This window comes from Phycodurus eques, chromosome 16 (assembly GCF_024500275.1).
Source record: "Phycodurus eques isolate BA_2022a chromosome 16, UOR_Pequ_1.1, whole genome shotgun sequence".
NCBI lineage: Eukaryota > Metazoa > Chordata > Actinopteri > Syngnathiformes > Syngnathidae > Phycodurus > Phycodurus eques.
The window spans coordinates 12,398,605-12,416,096 of NC_084540.1; the positions used below are offsets into that span (position 1 = coordinate 12,398,605).

The following is a 17,492-nucleotide window of genomic DNA, read 5'->3' on the forward strand; positions in this document are numbered from 1 at the left end:
TCAGTCTGAAATAGTCTGAACAATACATACACAGCAAATATGTACGAAATTTTTTATTTGTTAATAGCGTCTCAAAAACGGGTGTGGACCCTGCATGACAAATCTCCCAAGTTTTTTTTTTAAATCTTTTATTTTATTTTATTTTTTTACTTAACTCAAATGGTCATGTTGCTGAAAAACATGACAGTGAGCCATAAAAGAAGGAAAAGTGGTAACATGAATGTGGGGGAGTCAACAGTCAATAAAAAGGTGAACGAAGGCAAGCATTTCCTTGTTTTAAAAAAGCTGGAACGTCTTCAACAAAAAAGAAGACTTCCAGTCAAATGTTTTGTGGATTTTAATAACTTGGATGACCAGTTTAGACAAATTACAAGATACCTTCTCACTAATTGCACAAAGAAGCATCAGTAACTGTAGATGTTCTTCTTTGACTATAGTTGTGTAGGACAACTCATGAGCATTTACATGGAGATGTTCGCCTAGATTTTGATGCAAATTAAACTCTGTCAGGGCTATAGGGAAATCTGGTGGTACTTGTCCAACTTGAAATGCAAATTGAACAAACATGGCTCAGACTCCCTGTCATTAGTTCAGGCTTTTAAATGTACCCAGAATATTGTTTAGTTGCTGCAATTCATCAGACAATCCAGTGTGATTTTCTCAAATGACAAATATTTATCAGTGTCTATTGGGGAGAGGGCTTTTAATGCAACCTTGGCTGCATTCAGTGAGAACACAACACCATTATTCACAATCCACAGTAACATAAGTGAAATGCAATGCTTGATCTGTGTGTGCGTGAGTGTTATTTGTTGTTTTGTTAGGGGGCAAATTGAGGCATGTAAATTACCTCCATACTGCTATTTGAGCAGACTGCACAATTGTCTTCTTGAGTATTCACTGTACATCCCAGGATTTCCATTCATACTGTATACCGTACGCCCATAAATTGACATCTACTTGCGCTTTCTAAGCACCAGATACATGAGACCACTGATTAGAGTCATTGGGAAGCTGACCCAGGCTAAAATATAGGAGGATCCGTACGAGCCGTCATGGAGACTGCTGTGGTGGAAAGACTTGTTCTGAGCCGTGTAAATGGAGGCCGCCATCATCACGCACACAGCTGAAGGGAAGAGACATTAAAAAGGGAAGTGGAAATTAGGTACGATTTGTTATGTCAATATCAGCATCACCATAAAGCAGTTTTAGCCATAATGTATACTTAAGATTTAGTTTTTGAAGTACAATGAACTTCTGCATAGTCACGGTTCAGTATTTGCAAATTCAATTTAAATATTCTCTAATATTTTGAGAACCAACTCTCTGTTAATTTGGTGTTTTTGCACTCGAGCCAAAGCAATAAAAGTATTATTTTGACGCCATCTTGTGGCTTCCTAGTGCCAAAGAACTATGTTGAAGTGAGTTGTGGATATTCTTTTAGACAAAAGTAGTGCTTTCCCACCATTTTGTGGCAACATGGCACCAAGTAACTATGCTGAAGTGAGTAAAGGAGGTTCATTTAGACATAAGTGGTGCTTTGTCACCATGTTGTGGCATCTGTAGGCAATTTGTAGGAGGGGGAGTTCGGAGTGGAGTCATATACTAGCGTATTTTCGTTATTCACGACAGGGTTTAGTCCCTATTTTACATAAAAAATTGTATTAGGAATGCCATACATTAATTACAACATAAGTCCAGAGGACCTGCGCTATTCGCGGGAGTTCGCGAAAATCTGCGAATAATTAATGCTCCTTATAATTACCATGAAATAAACATTGCAAAAAGAGAAAAATAGGCGAGGGATCAGGTAAAAAAAATAAGTGGGGGTTTCCGTGAATAACGAGGGGTAGGTAAAATTTGAAAAAATGTGAATAGGGAATTCGCAAATAGAAACCGCAAATATGGTAAATGAAATGGTAAATGGACAGCACTTATATAGCGATGGTATAGCGAGGGAATATGCAAGGGTCCACTGTATTAGGTTATTGTAATAGTGTTACTCTTAGCATTGTCTCCTCCCAAGTCTCTCACAACTTCTTAAATCTCACAGTAAAGAAAAACTTTATTGTTCAAACTCATGGGACAGTTCTGCCTGGCCTCTTGTTTCTAGGTAGAACTCATAATATTCATTTGTGTCCCAAAGCCAAGAACTCAAACAGAAACACACTAAAAAAAATTACTCCACAAACAACACTTTCAGAATTATGAGACAAGCTAATTTATTCGATAATTTCGCAACTGAGCCTCCTCTGAATATAAAATACACGCCACTGCTAATGCATACCGTGAATCCAGTAAACCTAGTGCATGTTTGTGTCACTCACAGGCTAACAGCTGAATAATTGCGGTGAAGACGAATCGCTCTCCTTGCTTGAGCCTGAAGAGCTGAAGAATGAAGACAAAGAAGCTGATACAGCATAAAATGATGGCCAGGATTATGGTGGCCTGGACCGTCTGCAGGTAGGCTGAAGAGAGAGGCAAACGACTGTTAGAAAATGATACATCACACACATACGCATTACAATACCTGCAGACAGTACACTTTCCTACCTGCATCACGAGTGTGGCTCTTCACAATAGGAAAGCAAGTGTTGTTGCAAGAGTACCACAGGTCCGAGTAGAGTACATCCCGTCCAGGTGCTGACACCAACCACCATGCCTATAACACAGTGGTGAGTGACTCACTGAAAAGATCTTTTCCTGCAATGCTATTTTTATTTGCGTTTTTGAAACGTTTTGCAAATCACTGATATAGTGTATCGTGGCACATTTGCACAATTTGGTGCAGGCAACGCGGGTACTTTGACTGTGAGAGTGAATGGATGTCTGTTTGTATATTTGCCCTCTGCCTGACCATTGCTTTGCAAAAAGCCAGATGGTGCCAAAGTGCTGGCTAACAGGAAAGTAGTAACTGGTATCAAGAAAGTATGTTGAAATTATACTATATATCTCAACTGAGAGACTGTGGGTCAGGGAGGAGCTAAGTTTAGCCTGGGTTGTTATGTAGGTTATGGAAAGTCTTCACCACTTGTTCATGTACATGTGCACTTCTGATGCATTTTTTTCTAAATCAAATGATCTGTAAGACATTTGTGCTGAAGGGTAATGTAAGATTAGTCTGGTACTCACATTGTGTATGGTTGCAACAAAGAGGAGGATGGCCGCAGCCACATGGAAAAGGATGATGAGGACTAAGATGATCAACATGGCTGCCCCCTCTGTTCGGCTAACTCGTCAGCCAGTTGATAGATGCAGATAGTTGGCAAAATGCTTCCGTGTCACCGGGTCTGACTAGTTAATTATCCTTCTGTTTCTGCTGGAAGTCAAGTTCGCAGGTTGGTAATCAGGCTGGATCAGGGCCTCTCACATTAAAGAAATGGGTCTGGAGCAACAAACACATGGAACACAAACAAAACAAGGTTAATCTTGATTGCCTAGCAGGTTACATATTTGATGTACATATGGTTTTTGATACAGGCAAATAATAATATGGTCAAATTATTTAAAAATTGGTGGCATGGTGGGCGACTGGTTAGAGCGCCTGCCTCACAGTTCTGAGGACTGACCCGCGTTCAATCCCCGGCCCCAGCCTGTGTGGAGTTTGCATGTTCTCCCCGTGCCTGCGTGGGTTTTCTCCAGGCCCTCCGGTTTCCTCCCACATCCCAAAAACATGCGTGGTAGGTTGAGTGAAGACTCTAAATTGCCCGTAGGTGTGAATGTGAGTGCGAATGGTTGTTTGTTTATGTGCCCTGCAATTGGCTGGCAACCAGCCAGTCCCTAGTGAGGATAAGCGGCTCAGAAAATTGATGGATGGATATTTAAATATTCAATTAAGGGTTGGGCTAGACTCCTTAATTCTACCTGATGCTTGATTCTTGGTTCCAGCTTTGTGGGAACAGTTTAGCGAAAGCCCCTTTCTGTCTTTTCTGAGTGCCACTGTATAAAGCATGGTACATCAAGGCATGATTGAATAAGTTTGGTGTGGAAGAACTTAACTGTCCTGCACAAAAGAGTGGAACCTGTTACGAAACCCCATATTTTCATATTTGCTCACCCTCTCCAGGTGTGATGGCTGCATGTTCAATACGTGTGTCCATGAAGCTCATCTTATCACGAGCACATGTCTTTTAATAACATCTTCATGAAAATATTTGTTGCTAATTACCCCATAGTACAGTTTTCACCTTTTGCATTAGTGTTGTTTAGATACATCATTGCATACATATCGCAACGGTCCTGTTATTATATCCACGATGAATGAGCTGAGCAAGTAATTTGCTAAATTTCGTATTTAGTGTGGCAATTGAAGATCTTTTAGACTGAACAAATGTCCAGTGGAAGTGTTGAAACTCCTTCATCTGTGAGCAATTATCCAAATGTAGCTTTGTGTAGAATCACACGGTTGATGAGACGCTCAGTGAAACATGTGGAGCCTCAAAGTCTCCCCTCAAATTATAGAAAATGTAATTTGTGTGTGTTGTATCTATGTGGGTGACTTCAATTGCAGGCATTGGGATTTCTAGTTTAGCATCCATCCATCCATCCATTTTTTTTCCATCCGTGCTGGAGCCTATCTCCAGTTATCATCGGGGAGGCGGGGTACACCCTGAACTGGTTGCCAGCCAATCGCAGGGCACAAACAAACAAACAACCATTCACACTCACAGTCACACCTACGGGCAATTTAGAGTCCTCAATTAACGCATGTTTTTGGGATGTGGGAGGAAACCGGAGTGCCCGGAGAAAACCCACGCAGGCACGGGGAGAACATGCAAACTCCACACAGGCGGGGCCGAAGATTGAACCCGGGTCCTCAGAACTGTGAGGCTGACGCTCTAAACAGTCGGCCACCGTCCCGCCTAGTTTAGTATCTTAATGTTTAAAAAAACTGTAGCTTACCGTTCGATCAGACCAATAATGTACAGTATTAGGATAATAACTAAGTTTTGATTGATCGATTGATTGATTGATTGATTGATTGATTGATTGATACTGCTTTAGTTGAGATTGCAGGTTAAGATGTTCTCTTTCCTCCCACATCCCAAAAACATGCATTAATTGGAGACTCTAAATTGCCCATAGGCATGACTGTGAGTGCGAATGGTTGTTTGTTTCTATGTGCCCTGCGATTGGCTGGCAACCAGTTCAGGGTGTACCGCGCCTCCTGCCCGATGACAGCTGGGATAGGTTCCAGCACACCCTAGTGAGGAGAAGCGGCTCAGAAAACACCCTAGTGAGGAGAAGCGGCTCAGAAAATGGATGGATGGACAGACTAGTCTATTAACTGGACAAAATCAACAATACTCCCAATAACAGCAAGCTCATGGACTCCTGCAGATCAAATCCCAGAGTACCCTATGCCTATAGGAAACATTAAGTATTTAGGTATCAATATTTCGTCAAAACTCACAGAGCTAACCAATCTAAATTACACACCACTTCTGGAAAAAATCTCATCTTATTTAAAACGCTGGAATAACTTGCCTATATCATTACTGGGAAGAATAGCTACAATAAAAATTAAAACCTTACCTCAAATAAATTATTTATTTTCAATGATTCCATTTAAGATGACATTTAAATGGTTTCAAACCTTAGATTCTTCTGATATAAATTTTTATTCAAAAAATAAGAAAAATAGAATCAGTCTATCCACTCTTCAGAAAAGTAAACTGGAGGGAGGCCTAAATGCTCCCAACTTTAAACACTATTATTTAGCTAACCAATTACAATACCTCATCAAATGGTTGCACCACAGTGAGAAATGTGATTCTTGGCTAGAATTGGAACAAACAGACTGGAACAACATCAAACTACCAAAACTGCCATTTATTTCTACTCGTCTTAAACGCCATAACTGTTTCAAGAATCCAATAATCGCATCCACCTTAACGGCTTGGTGGCAAAGTTTAGAATCGACAGGATCTCAATTAACTCCCAGTATGCTGTCCCCAATCTGGCATAATCCAGATTTCGAAAATAATAATATACCCCTTCATTTTAGGACATGGGAACAATGTCCTAAAATACTTGACATACTTGGCAAATAAAGATGATTCTGATTCTGATTCTGATTCTGATTTGGAATTAACCACCTACAACAACTATTTAATAATAAGATTTTTAGGACACGTGATGAACTGTTCCAAGAATTCCAAATAACAGCCGGAAACTTTCTTCAACACAATAAATTAAAACTAGCAATAAAAAAAAGAATACTAACACTCCAAAGCACCCTCGAACTGCTGGAGTTTGTCAAGCAAAAAATGAAGCTTCTCCCGCAAAGTAAAAGAAATCTCTCAAAAGTTTATAAATTAATTTCATGTTCTAAATCAAGGATTTACAAAGCAGCAAATGGGAAGATGACCTCTCCATGTCTGCTGACCATAGCTACTGGATACAGATTTGTAATAATACGTATAGAATGACAAAAAATACAAATCTACAGCTTATACAATATAAAGTGCTTCAGAGACCACACTTTATTCAGTACACTATGCATAAAATTAGCTTTTCTCCATCTAATAAATGCTAATAAATCTAATAAATCTTCTCCTCTTGTCCCTGTGTTTGCTGTTCCGGAGTGTGCGGGGGCGGGACTATTTTTCACTTCTTCCTGATCTCGGGGTTGGGGGGAACCACAGGTGACCTCCTGGGGAGTAATGGTGGCGTGATGGTGACTCGCCCATGTTCCGTGGGTGCTGGGGCGATGCCGGCTGGCACCGGCCAGGGTCCCCCGCTCTGGCTACTGGTGGTCCAGTGGGGCCCCACTGTCGCTCCTCAGGCCTGCTTCCTCCTCTTTTCTCCGTTCCTTGCGTCCCGCTGCGGTCGCTTCTTCCTCCTCCTGTGGGGGAGCCGTCCCCTGCAAGCTGTGGGGCGTGATGTGGGGCTCTTTTCCCTGCCTGGTTTGGGGGGGGGGTCCACCTCCCACGCTCAAGGGCGGGTAGTGGGTGCTGGCGGGGGTGTTGGGGTGGGGGGAGCCGGGGTTGGTGCTGCCGGTCTGGGTGGGATGGGCACAACCTGTGGGAGCCATGCCTCTTAATCACTCACTTAGCACACACTCACATCATTCACTGTATATATTTCATCACATCACAATCACATCTGGGCACATACAAATATGAAAGGGTTCCTGGGGGACAGGTATGGGATCGGGAGGGTGTGGGTGTCGGATTGGGTTTCAGTACGTCTGTGCTGTTTCCTGGTCCGTGTGCCCTGCCTGCCGCTCTGGATTTTAAATGCATCACACACACTCCCCATGTTTTAATGCACCACATACAGCAATCTCTTGGGGGTGGTGGATCGTGGGAGAGTGGGTTTGGCTAGTGCCTGGCAGCCCTGCCCGCACACCCTCAACTCACTGACCTATCCAGATTTTAATGCACCACACCACTCGGGGGGGTGGGGGGGAATGCACTGATACACGGTGTAGGGCTAATGACTGCTAGTCGGGGACCTTGCAGTCATAGTAACAGGGGGAGAGGTGGGTCTCACTTACTTGCATGGCGGTGCTCCCGAGGTCGGCGCCCCCCGGGCTGGATGACTGCTTGGTGTTGGGGCTGACCTCTCATGGCCCGGTGCTGCTCCTTGGGTTCTCCCCCCCTTATCGTTCTCTTGTCGGGTCACCCTATCCGCGCTCCTTTCCAACAACCAAGGGACACTCTCCCACCCTTGGGCTGGGCTGGGACTGGCTGCATCGAGGGCCCTGCGGGTTGGGAGGGGGGGCGTCTGGTTCTCCTGGGGGGGGGGGCTTGGCTGGGGGTGTGGCATTGGGTCCCTGCGGCCCCCGGTGGGTGGCCGGTTGTCGGGGCGCCTCGGTGGTGCCGGCGGACCGCCCTGGGTCCCTTGGTGTGGGACGTGTCCCGTCCACCGGGCTGCTCTCGGGTGGACCCCTGGGCCTGATCCCGCCCCTCGATCGAGTGGGTGGGGTCCTCAGCTCCCGCGGTGCGGCCACAGCAATTACAGGACACTTCTGTCAGTCTTTGTGCATGTAAAACGGTATCAATTTATTTGCATGTATCCGCAGGCACACACCCCTTACTGCAATATTTAAATAATATAAGGAATATGCAAATCGCTTGTGTATCCCCTCACTTATACTCTTGTCCTGTACACTATAATTTACATAATTAATGCCACCACACTTCAGTTGTACAGCCGGGTTCACGACCCTGGTCCTGCATGCTTCTTCTACTGTCCTTGTCCTTCCCTCACAGGGTGTAGCACTAAAGCCCCATGCAACACTCCCATGCAACACTCATATTTAACGTTTCATTGTTGTAGATAATGTAATGATTTACTTCACTCCTTCTGTTTACAATTAGTGCTTTGTCTTTTGTCTTTGTTTCTTTCTCCCTTCTAGAAACTATATTCTGTTCGACTGATCAAGTCTGATTCTCAATAAACCTCAATTATAATACCACAGCGGAAGCTTAAAAACTCCACTGTGACACTGTAAAACTGTTTCGGCGTAAAAGGGATACAGATTTTCCATTCTGCTTGACCTAATAGCCGAACAGAACAAAAAAAAAAAAAGATCACCGTTGGTTTGTTCAGTGTAGTATAGATTATAATTTTGTGTGTCAAGTGCTGTAACTACACAATTGCAGTAAATGACAAATGAAACATACTGTAGGTCTCTGAAAGTAATTGATATATTATTATTTTGCTACTGTTTCCATCTGCTCTGTTACTGTGTATTCCATCAAGGTATTTCAACCCAATTTTTCCTGGAGAAGATAGCATTCTCAGCTAATGTATGTTATAAATGAACACAGCATTCTGGAGGTTTTCCAATCCGGTTTTAAAACTACGCAGCACTGAATCATCTCTTTTAAAGGTTTTAAAATACATATTTTTAGCCACAGACTATGGTGACTGTGTAATCCTTGTGCTTTTAGATTTCAACTGCTGTATTCAACAGCGTGGACCATGACATCGTGAACTCCCGGCTGTATCAGTGGTTGGGCTTCAAGGCCAAATTGTTGAAGTTTTGCAGGTCGTATTAGGCAGACAGACCTTCTGTGTCAGACTGTGTGACTTTGTTTCCTCCTCAGCTACCCTCCCATGTGGGGTCCCACAGGGTTCATTTCTGAGTCCCCTTTTCTTTTCCCTTTACTTGCTTCCTCTCGGCTCCTCAATCAGGAAACACTGAATTTTCTTCCACTTTTATCCGGGAGACCCCCAGATTTATGTGCCTCTAAAAAAAGAGTCATGGAGATTCTCTCACTCAGTTGCTGAATTGTCTTGATATACGCTGAACAACAAGTCAGTTTTTGGTGGAACCTCAAGGAACGCCATGATAGATCTGGGTTCCTTGGCCAATGTGACCAAGCCAACAATCGCAAATTAGCTGTCAAATTGATCAGGGGAGTTGTTAAGTCTAGCTTTTATCACTTGAGACAGCTGGCCTAAGTCCAGCCAATTATTTCAAGGCCATGCCTTTGTCATCACCCAGCTGGACGACTGAAATGGACTCTATGTAGTGGTTAGCGCGTCTACCATTAGACATCTGCATTCGATACCAAATTCAGGCACGTCTTTTAAATGGCACATGTAAATTTTAGCATATTTGCCATACTTTGGCCTCACTGCACTGGTGCCAGTGCACTTCAGGATGTTCACTCTTTTGCGCACACTCGCTATCCCAGGTCTACTGGTCAGGTGCTACTGACTGTGCCTAAAATCAGGCTGAAGCTCAGAGGGGAGTAAGCCTTTGCTGTTGCTGCTTCAAAATTTTGGAATTACCTTTTTCTATTTTAAATCTCTTCTTAAAATGCGTCTCTTCTCCTCCGTTTTTGAAACCCAGTGAAATGTTGACTTATATATATTTTTTTATTTTTCATTATTATTTTTATTCCTAGGCTGCGGTATTCCGGCGGCCGCGGCCTGCTTTGAACATTCTAATTTTTTCAAAGTAAACGCTTCGGGCCCCGGGCGGGGCACTCAGTTAAGAGCATCCCGGGGGCGCCGAGAGGCAGGGGCTGGGACATCCCTAAAACATGCATGGTAGGTTAATTGAAGACTCTCAATTGCGTAGGTGTGAATGTCGGTGAGAATGTTTGTTTGTTTTTTATGTGCCCTGCGATTTGCTGGTGACCAGTTCAGGGTGTACCTCACCTCTTGCCCAAATATAGCTGGGATAGGCTCCAGCACGCCCACGACACGGTGGCACGGAGCGGTACGGAATTTATTTTCCGGTACGAAAAATAAATTAATGAATTTTACTCCTATTGATTTTATTGCTCCTTTTATGACAAGCGTTTGTGTCTTTTATTTGTATTTACTTACCTACCTTTGTGTTTTATGTGAACCTTTTTTTCTTTGGCGTTATTTATTTGTTGCTTTGTAGAGCACTTTGGTGGACTCTACTTTCTTTTAAAGTGCTTAACAAATAAAGTTGGATTAGATTTGAGTGGAATCACCACAACACGAGACTGATATGCACACATATGATTTAGATTTTGGTAACTGCCACCCAAAGCGAACATTAAAAGCAGCTGAACATTAAAAGCAGCTGAGTTGGCAGACACATACACATAGCCATACACGCACACACACACACACGCACGTACACACACACACGCACACACACAAGCCAGACAGCAAAGGAATTAGCTCTCTTCACCAAAATGGAATCATAGTAAAAACAGACTTCTCCTGCCAACAGGAAGCAGGCCACAATTTGTGTGAGCACATGTGGCTGTGGGAGTGCTGACAGGAGATGGACTGACCCTGTTTGAGGTGGCCAGGACAGGAAAATAGAGGGTAAATCATGAAATGGTGGAGTGCAGTGACTTTGAATCATGTGACACCAGGTTGAGGGTTTAGATAGGAATGTAAACACCAACTGCTTTTGCTAAACGCTCATCATCACTGAACTTTGAAAAGTAAACAGGATAGCACAATGAACTCAGAAACGTGCATTATTATTATTATTATTATTATTATTAAACCACTGGACTTATTGCATCGCCTTTTAATTCCATAGTGCTGAAGTACTCTTCAGAGCAGCAGGAACATTCCCAGATGTGCACCCATGTACAGTTGCTCGAATCTAATCATGTCTGCTGATAACGCTGTTGGGTTAGTGAAAAGAAGGACGTAAACAAAATTGGGTAACATCGGAATGAAAATCGTGTATACAGCACACAAAAACACGTACAAACTTGAATTATATCAAAGAACAATTTTTTAAAATAACTTGCAGACACTGTTTGAATAATCAAATTCTACGGCTGACAACTGACATGAAAACCGTGTAAACTGTGCATGTAAATTCTAATATGAGTACACACCCTCTTTGTGTGACAGTATTCTTTGAAACCACTTGCAGCAAAGTACCTGCTTTTGTGACTTCCCACTGGGATACATATAATTTAGTCCCGCCATTGATCAGTTCACGTTATGACAATTTTGAACTGCAGTTCATACACACCATACATACAAAGCATTAATACAGAGGAGTTCAAAACCATAGAAATCATGATTTAAACATTGCACCTAGTAACAATCCACTTTATGTACAAAGATTAAATAAAATCTCCAGTGGGTTACATTATGATCATCTACACTAGTAGTTGTCAAACTTTCCATCCATCCATTCTCTGAATCGCTTATCCTTACTAAGGTCGCGGATGTACCGGAGCCTATCCCACCACCTTGAAAAATACTTGGCTCTCATAGTACCGCCTTAATAACCAAAATTAATATACAGTAACGTATAGGCCTTAATCTTCATCAAAAATGATCACAGATTTTATTCCTGTATTTATTAATGTAATCCCACTCTAAACAGTATGCACAGTTTGAACTTTCACACTGCACTTAAATATTGGAAATATATTATATTGGACTACTTCATGATTAAATAAAACAAATATTGCCCATGAAACTTAAATAAAAATCATACTGAAATTTGTTTTAAAAATAAACAGTTCTTAAATTATAAACACAAATTTACTGTACTATACTGTACTTAAAAGTTAAATACAACTGAACTGTGCTTAGAAAGTGAAAAATAAAAAATGTACTGTACTAGATTTGAAAAAATAATTAAACAGGCTGTATGCATAGCCAAAAGATTCATTGTAATATGTTTGAATGTATTTCATGTTTTTTATGTTGTAAATTTTATTTGTATTTTATTCACTGAGGGTATATGTGTGAGAACCACCCGCAATAAGTGTAGTTACATTTTATAGGCTCTTTTTCCGGCATTCATTAATTACATGTAGAAAAGTACATCAGCAACAGTGGCTCTCCTTTTCCATTTGCGGGGCCATTAAAGTAAATTTCATTAAGTATAGTGTAAAAAAAGAAAAAAGAAAAAAAAACTGTAAACTACTATCGCTATAAACCGCAGATTTCTGCAGATTTCTGCAACAGACAAATGTTCCGAACAAAAATCTGCGAACGATGAACAACGATAGGAGGGGAACACTGTACACATACCTCCCTTCCTAAAGTATATCACTCGGCAGTGATTTTAAAGTGTGAATGCACTAATACTCACCTCAGACAACAGCCAGCAGCTGCATACACACAGACACACACACACACTCACACAGTAATGATGGCCACATGCCACATACATTAGCCTCACTAGTCTGGCATGCATTGCATTGTTTTCACAAATCTCATGGCGTACCTGTCATAGTAGATGTGCGCTTACAAAGCAGCAGCTGTTCTGTGTCAATCAACAGGCAAATAACAGTCTTCATTAACTAATTTAGTCGTAATGCTACAACTGCCAGTTGTCACTTTGGTCACTTTTATTTTTTTGTGTATATATTTAAAAAAGCCAAACTTTATTTCTCCCTGGGAATAACTTATCCGGTTATTATGTATACAAAACACAATCAGCCGCACATTCAAGTGAGGAACCGTAGCACCTTCTTCTATTGTGTGTTTTTCGCAGCCACCTCGACTGACACACACAGACAAAGAGACACAAAATACAACCATTCCTCTTTTCCACTCACCCTTATAATAGGAAGCTAGGGGACTGTGTGTGTGTGTGTTTGTGTGTGTGTGTGTGTGTGTGTGTGTGTGTGTGTGCGTGTGTGTGCGTGTTTGTGTGTGTGTGAGACTGGTGGAAAATGCTGACATTTAATGTCCTTTTCTTTCATAAAACACAAAGCCACAGACTTAACTGGGCCTCTGGATCTCACTCCCCCGTCTCTCTCACTGTTCTGCTCTCCCAACTCCTCTTGCTGGCTTTGGGGGAAAATGGCTGAAATCTGATGATCAGAGAAGAGGAAGTGGACATGAAATCTTTCAGTGGGGCCCTCTGGCTCCAAATTAAGTTGTACTGCTGAAAAATGTGACATTCTCTGCAATAAACCCTCCCTCGGAACCATTTACTAGAACAACATTCATTGTAGAATGCTTTGTTTCTTTAATGCATTTTCTTTCATCTGTTTAAATTACATTCATAATAGTTCTAGGAAAGGATTTTTTCCTCAAGTAATCATTGCAATACGAATCAAGTTTTACGCAATGAAATTTTGTGTCCATTGGCTCGAGCTCAAGTTGCTTGTGTTCTTCACACAGCCAACCTTTCCAAGCATGGATGTGAACCTTGCTTTGCACACTGTGCCGCAGTCATGGTGCACCAAAAAACAGCCTTCCCCAAATTGTTTCCACACAAAAAATCGTATTAATTAGCTTGTCTTTTGTTCACGTCTATTTATTCGTGTACTGTTAGGCAGGTCAGTGAAGGCAAGTTTGTGTTTTTACACAGCAACCACAGTGCAAGGTATATTTTAGTGAAAACACAAAAGGCACATCTTTCCTGTCATTAAGTCAATACAAAACTTTGTTTAGGGAAGAGCAAACAAATACGCACACTTCATATACAGACCATTGCACTACTTTTTTATTGTACAGTTGCAAACATACTGGATTTTCATAGGCCAAAAGTCAGACGCTAAGCAAGCTCGCAACTCACACTATTGAGGCAGGAAACAAAGATGTTTAAGACTAACTAATCCTATTCGTCACTGCTCATGTGTCAGCAATAGTCAAAAAGTCTGTATTTTTTGGGAGGTTCAAGTGATGATGAAAACTTTGAATCTTTGCAGCTGGTGAGAGTTGTTTGTCTGGTGTTAAAGAAAATGTCTTCTAAAGGTTTTGTGACAAATTAAGGCCACAGCTTTTGCTATTACGACAAGATCAGGACTGCTGTTTCTTAAATGATTTCAGTCATGCGACAATGTTGGTTTTCAGTATTTTCCAGCATTTGAGAAATTTTGGTGTACAGTAGAATTGTGGACAACTCTATTCAAGTAATTGTATAGCTGACAGATGATGATGGTTTGAATTCCAGGTTTGTTTGTTGTTGTTGTTGTTTTTCTACTTTTGAGGCATATATTTCAGGAAAAATTTGGTTTAACTTCCAATTTTGTGACTTTTAGGACATGGCTTTGGTGATTCCATTGTATTATACTATATATATTTTGATTGCCAAGACCCAAACACTAATCAAAACAAAAACAGGAATAATGGCATAAATTAAAACGGGAGTTGTTATGTGAGGATGTGTTTAATTTTTCCTAATTTTCCATTAATTCTCCAAATTTTACATTAATTTTCCAAATTTTCCAACGAATTTTCCAAATCCAACTTCTTGTTGGAAAAACAAAATACTGCAAATATGTGTATTTAAATATCCAAGACTGAGTTCCATGGTAAAATTTTGTTACAAGGCTGTATGCCAATGTGCAGGTTGAATGTAATTTCAGGCATGTTGCCTCCATCAGGGTAACAGGAAATTTGATTAATCCCTATCTTGCCAATAAAGCAACCCATTCAGTCTAGCTAAAATGAAATTATATCTAAATTGTGGGGAAGAAAATACAACTCTGTTATTACTCAAAGTGGATCTCCATATAAAAGGCCATCTCTGGCTCAATGTATTCAAGGTTCACAGGCTCAACAAATACAAGCTTTGCTGAATTTATGTTAGCAGTAGGCGTATTGGTGTTATGCACGTCAATGTGTGTGTAGTTCACACTAATCAGAGCCTAGTAAACTGGACAAATGCATAAACACACACATATGCACGCCACTGTTTTTTCTGCAGCGTTGAAAGACTTCCCCCTGACATTGGAATTCTTGTTGGACATTGACATGTTTTTAGTATGTGTTTGAGTCAACAGTGTTGTTCATAGACATTCCTAAAGTGACAGCCATGAGTAATGACCCCCACATGGCAGAGAGAAGTCTGGAGACCGCCAAAAAATTATCTTCATCTCTGTTTAGGATCCACGTGCTGCGCACTTCACTGTATTTTCTTGATCAATTCCATCAATCAGCACCTTTCAGAAATCTCACCCAAACCAAGTATCAAATATCACACACCTCTCCGCTCAAGTTGAGTTCATGATGACAAAAAATATTGGAAAAACCAACACTTGGCGTGCCGTCAAACAGGAGGCAGTCTGTCAATCCCGCAGGGGCCGTGAACACAATTATTCCCTTGACTAAAAATGTAAAGAATAAATACATTTATAAATTCAGTTATTATAATCAGTCTTTTGATAATGAATTATGCATTTTTGAAATACTTTTATTTATTATGTTTTTGTTTGTAAAATAAAAATACTGTAGCCTAATACTATTTTATGAGTTTCATTTCAAAATATTGGTCCATAGGGCTTCTCCAAACTTAAAAGAAAAATGAACTTCCACTCATAAGGCTACATTAAGTTTTTATTTGCACCGTTAGAGGGCACAGTCCCGTCCAAACTAAATAGGTGCAAGGGAAATTCAAACCTCGTCATAATCTAGCATTTTAGCCAGTAAGCATGCAGCAAAACTCACAACAAAATATGATTGTGATTAATTTTAACAGAAAGGCAAAGAAAACTGAAAACAGCAAAATGTCACGTACATTATTTGAATGAAGAGTTGCCATATGGAAGATGAAAAAAGCAGGCTGGAGTGTTAACAAAAGGGGGGGGAATGGTTTTCATAAAAATAGTGGAGACTTTAAACGTCACAAGAAAACACAGTGTATGTGATGTCGTTTTATAATGAAGAACTTGCATCTTGCCATAAATTCCTACATTCATTCGGTTGCCTTCAGCAAAAATACAGTTGACCAAGAACACGAACACGCACGAGCGGCCACTATACGCCCCTTTTGTCAGCAACTTGGAAGTTAAAGCTGAGATAGTTTGTGCGTAAAAATACGCAACAGAGGGGGGGAGAAAAAAACAACAACAAATGTACAGTATGACACACACGGTTAAACACAATTAACTACAGCGGTGCAACTCTTTAGATATGAGAGAAGAATAAAGTGACGGTGACATATACAGTAAATCGTTTGCAACATTCAAACTACATGCAAACACGCATTTTACTCACCGAGTTTGAAGAACGCGGAATACAATATGTGCGCAGCTCCGGAAGGGACAGCGTTTGGAACTGGGGGGGGGGGGGAAATTAAAGTACGCAAATATTACGAGAACAAGTCTCCAGGTGCGACTCAGCTACAGCAACACAACATACTCAATTGACTCCCCAAAAAAGTTGGGAGATGCACACTTGCTCTGAGGCCCCGCTGTTGTGGTGGGAAGGCTCTGGGTGTGGCTTCGGGGCTGTGCGCGCGCGCGCGCGTGCGTGTGTGTGTGCGTGTGTGTGTGTGTTGGAGTGTGGATTGACACATGAAGTGTGGTGACAAGCAGAGGGTGGTGGAAAAAGAACTGAAGAGGCGTTTAACAGTCAGTTTCATGTGGTAAACACAGAGAGAGTTTAAAACACAACAGACTGCAGCGAGAGGCCGGGAGGAGGAAATTAAAAAAGACACAACAAGGAATTTGGTTGCCAATAAATAAGGATGCATGAAAGGCGGAAAGTGGGGGGGAAATGAGCCATGGTCATAATTATGGCCTCACCGAATTCCTCCCATGCCCGAGTTTTTGCTTCAGCGACCACCGAAGCTGCATTCTGCTTGGCCAGCCGGTACCCATCAGTTGCCTCAGGAGTCCCACAGACCAAAAAGGCCCGATAGGACTCCTTCTTCAGCTTGACGGCATCCCTCACCGTTGGTGTCCACCAACCACCATACGGCCACAGCTCCGGTCCACTCGGACTCGATGTCCCCCGCCTCCTCCGGAACATGAGCAAAGTTCTGTCGGAGGTGGGATTTGAAACTACTTCTGACAGGGGATTCAAAAACGGACGGGGATTCAGACGTTCCCAGCAGACCCTCACAATACGTTTGGGCCTGCCACGTCGGACCGGCATCTTCCCCCACCATCGGAGCCAACTCACCACCTGGTGGTGATCAGTTGACCGCTCCGCCCCTCTCTTCACCCGAGTGTCCAAGACATGCGGCCGCAAGTCCGTTGACACGACCACAAAGTCGATCATCGAACTGCGACCCAGGGTGCCCTGGTGCCAATTGCACGTGTGGACACCCTTATGCTTGAACATGGTGTTCGTTATGGACAATCCGTGATGAGCACAGAAGTCCAATA

The 17,492-nt window shown here is 41.9% G+C and overlaps 1 protein-coding gene across 2 annotated transcripts; it reads right to left on the minus strand.

Moving 5' to 3' along the window:
• Nucleotides 1–686: 686 nt before the first annotated feature.
• On the minus strand, nucleotides 687–16,592 carry emp2 (epithelial membrane protein 2). 2 transcript variants are annotated; one of them, XM_061701331.1, is made up of 6 exons: nucleotides 16,378–16,592; nucleotides 13,158–13,244; nucleotides 3,133–3,385; nucleotides 2,554–2,662; nucleotides 2,328–2,468; nucleotides 687–1,126 (listed from the first exon to the last, which is right to left on the minus strand). In XM_061701331.1, exons 3-6 carry the CDS (start codon nucleotides 3,208–3,210, stop codon nucleotides 957–959), a joined length of 498 nt encoding a protein of 165 aa, XP_061557315.1. In that variant the 5' UTR covers nucleotides 3,211–3,385; nucleotides 13,158–13,244; nucleotides 16,378–16,592; the 3' UTR covers nucleotides 687–956. The 2 variants fall into 2 exon arrangements, with proteins under 2 accessions (XP_061557315.1, XP_061557314.1); XM_061701330.1 differs by lacking the exon at nucleotides 13,158–13,244.
• Nucleotides 16,593–17,492: the final 900 nt, after the last annotated feature.

What these genes read in the sequence shown, in the direction of transcription:
- emp2 (XM_061701330.1), bottom strand. Translation starts at nt 3,210, where the DNA reads ATGTTGATCATCTTAGTCCTCATCATCCTTTTCCATGTGGCTGCGGCC. An exon ending in TTGTTGCAACCATACACAAT is followed by an intron (nt 2,663 to 3,132) that starts GTGAGTACCAGA and finishes ACTGTGTTATAG; the next exon opens with GCATGGTGGTTGGTGTCAGC. An exon ending in AATTATTCAGCTGTTAGCCT is followed by an intron (nt 1,127 to 2,327) that starts GTGAGTGACACA and finishes TCTTCCCTTCAG; the next exon opens with CTGTGTGCGTGATGATGGCG.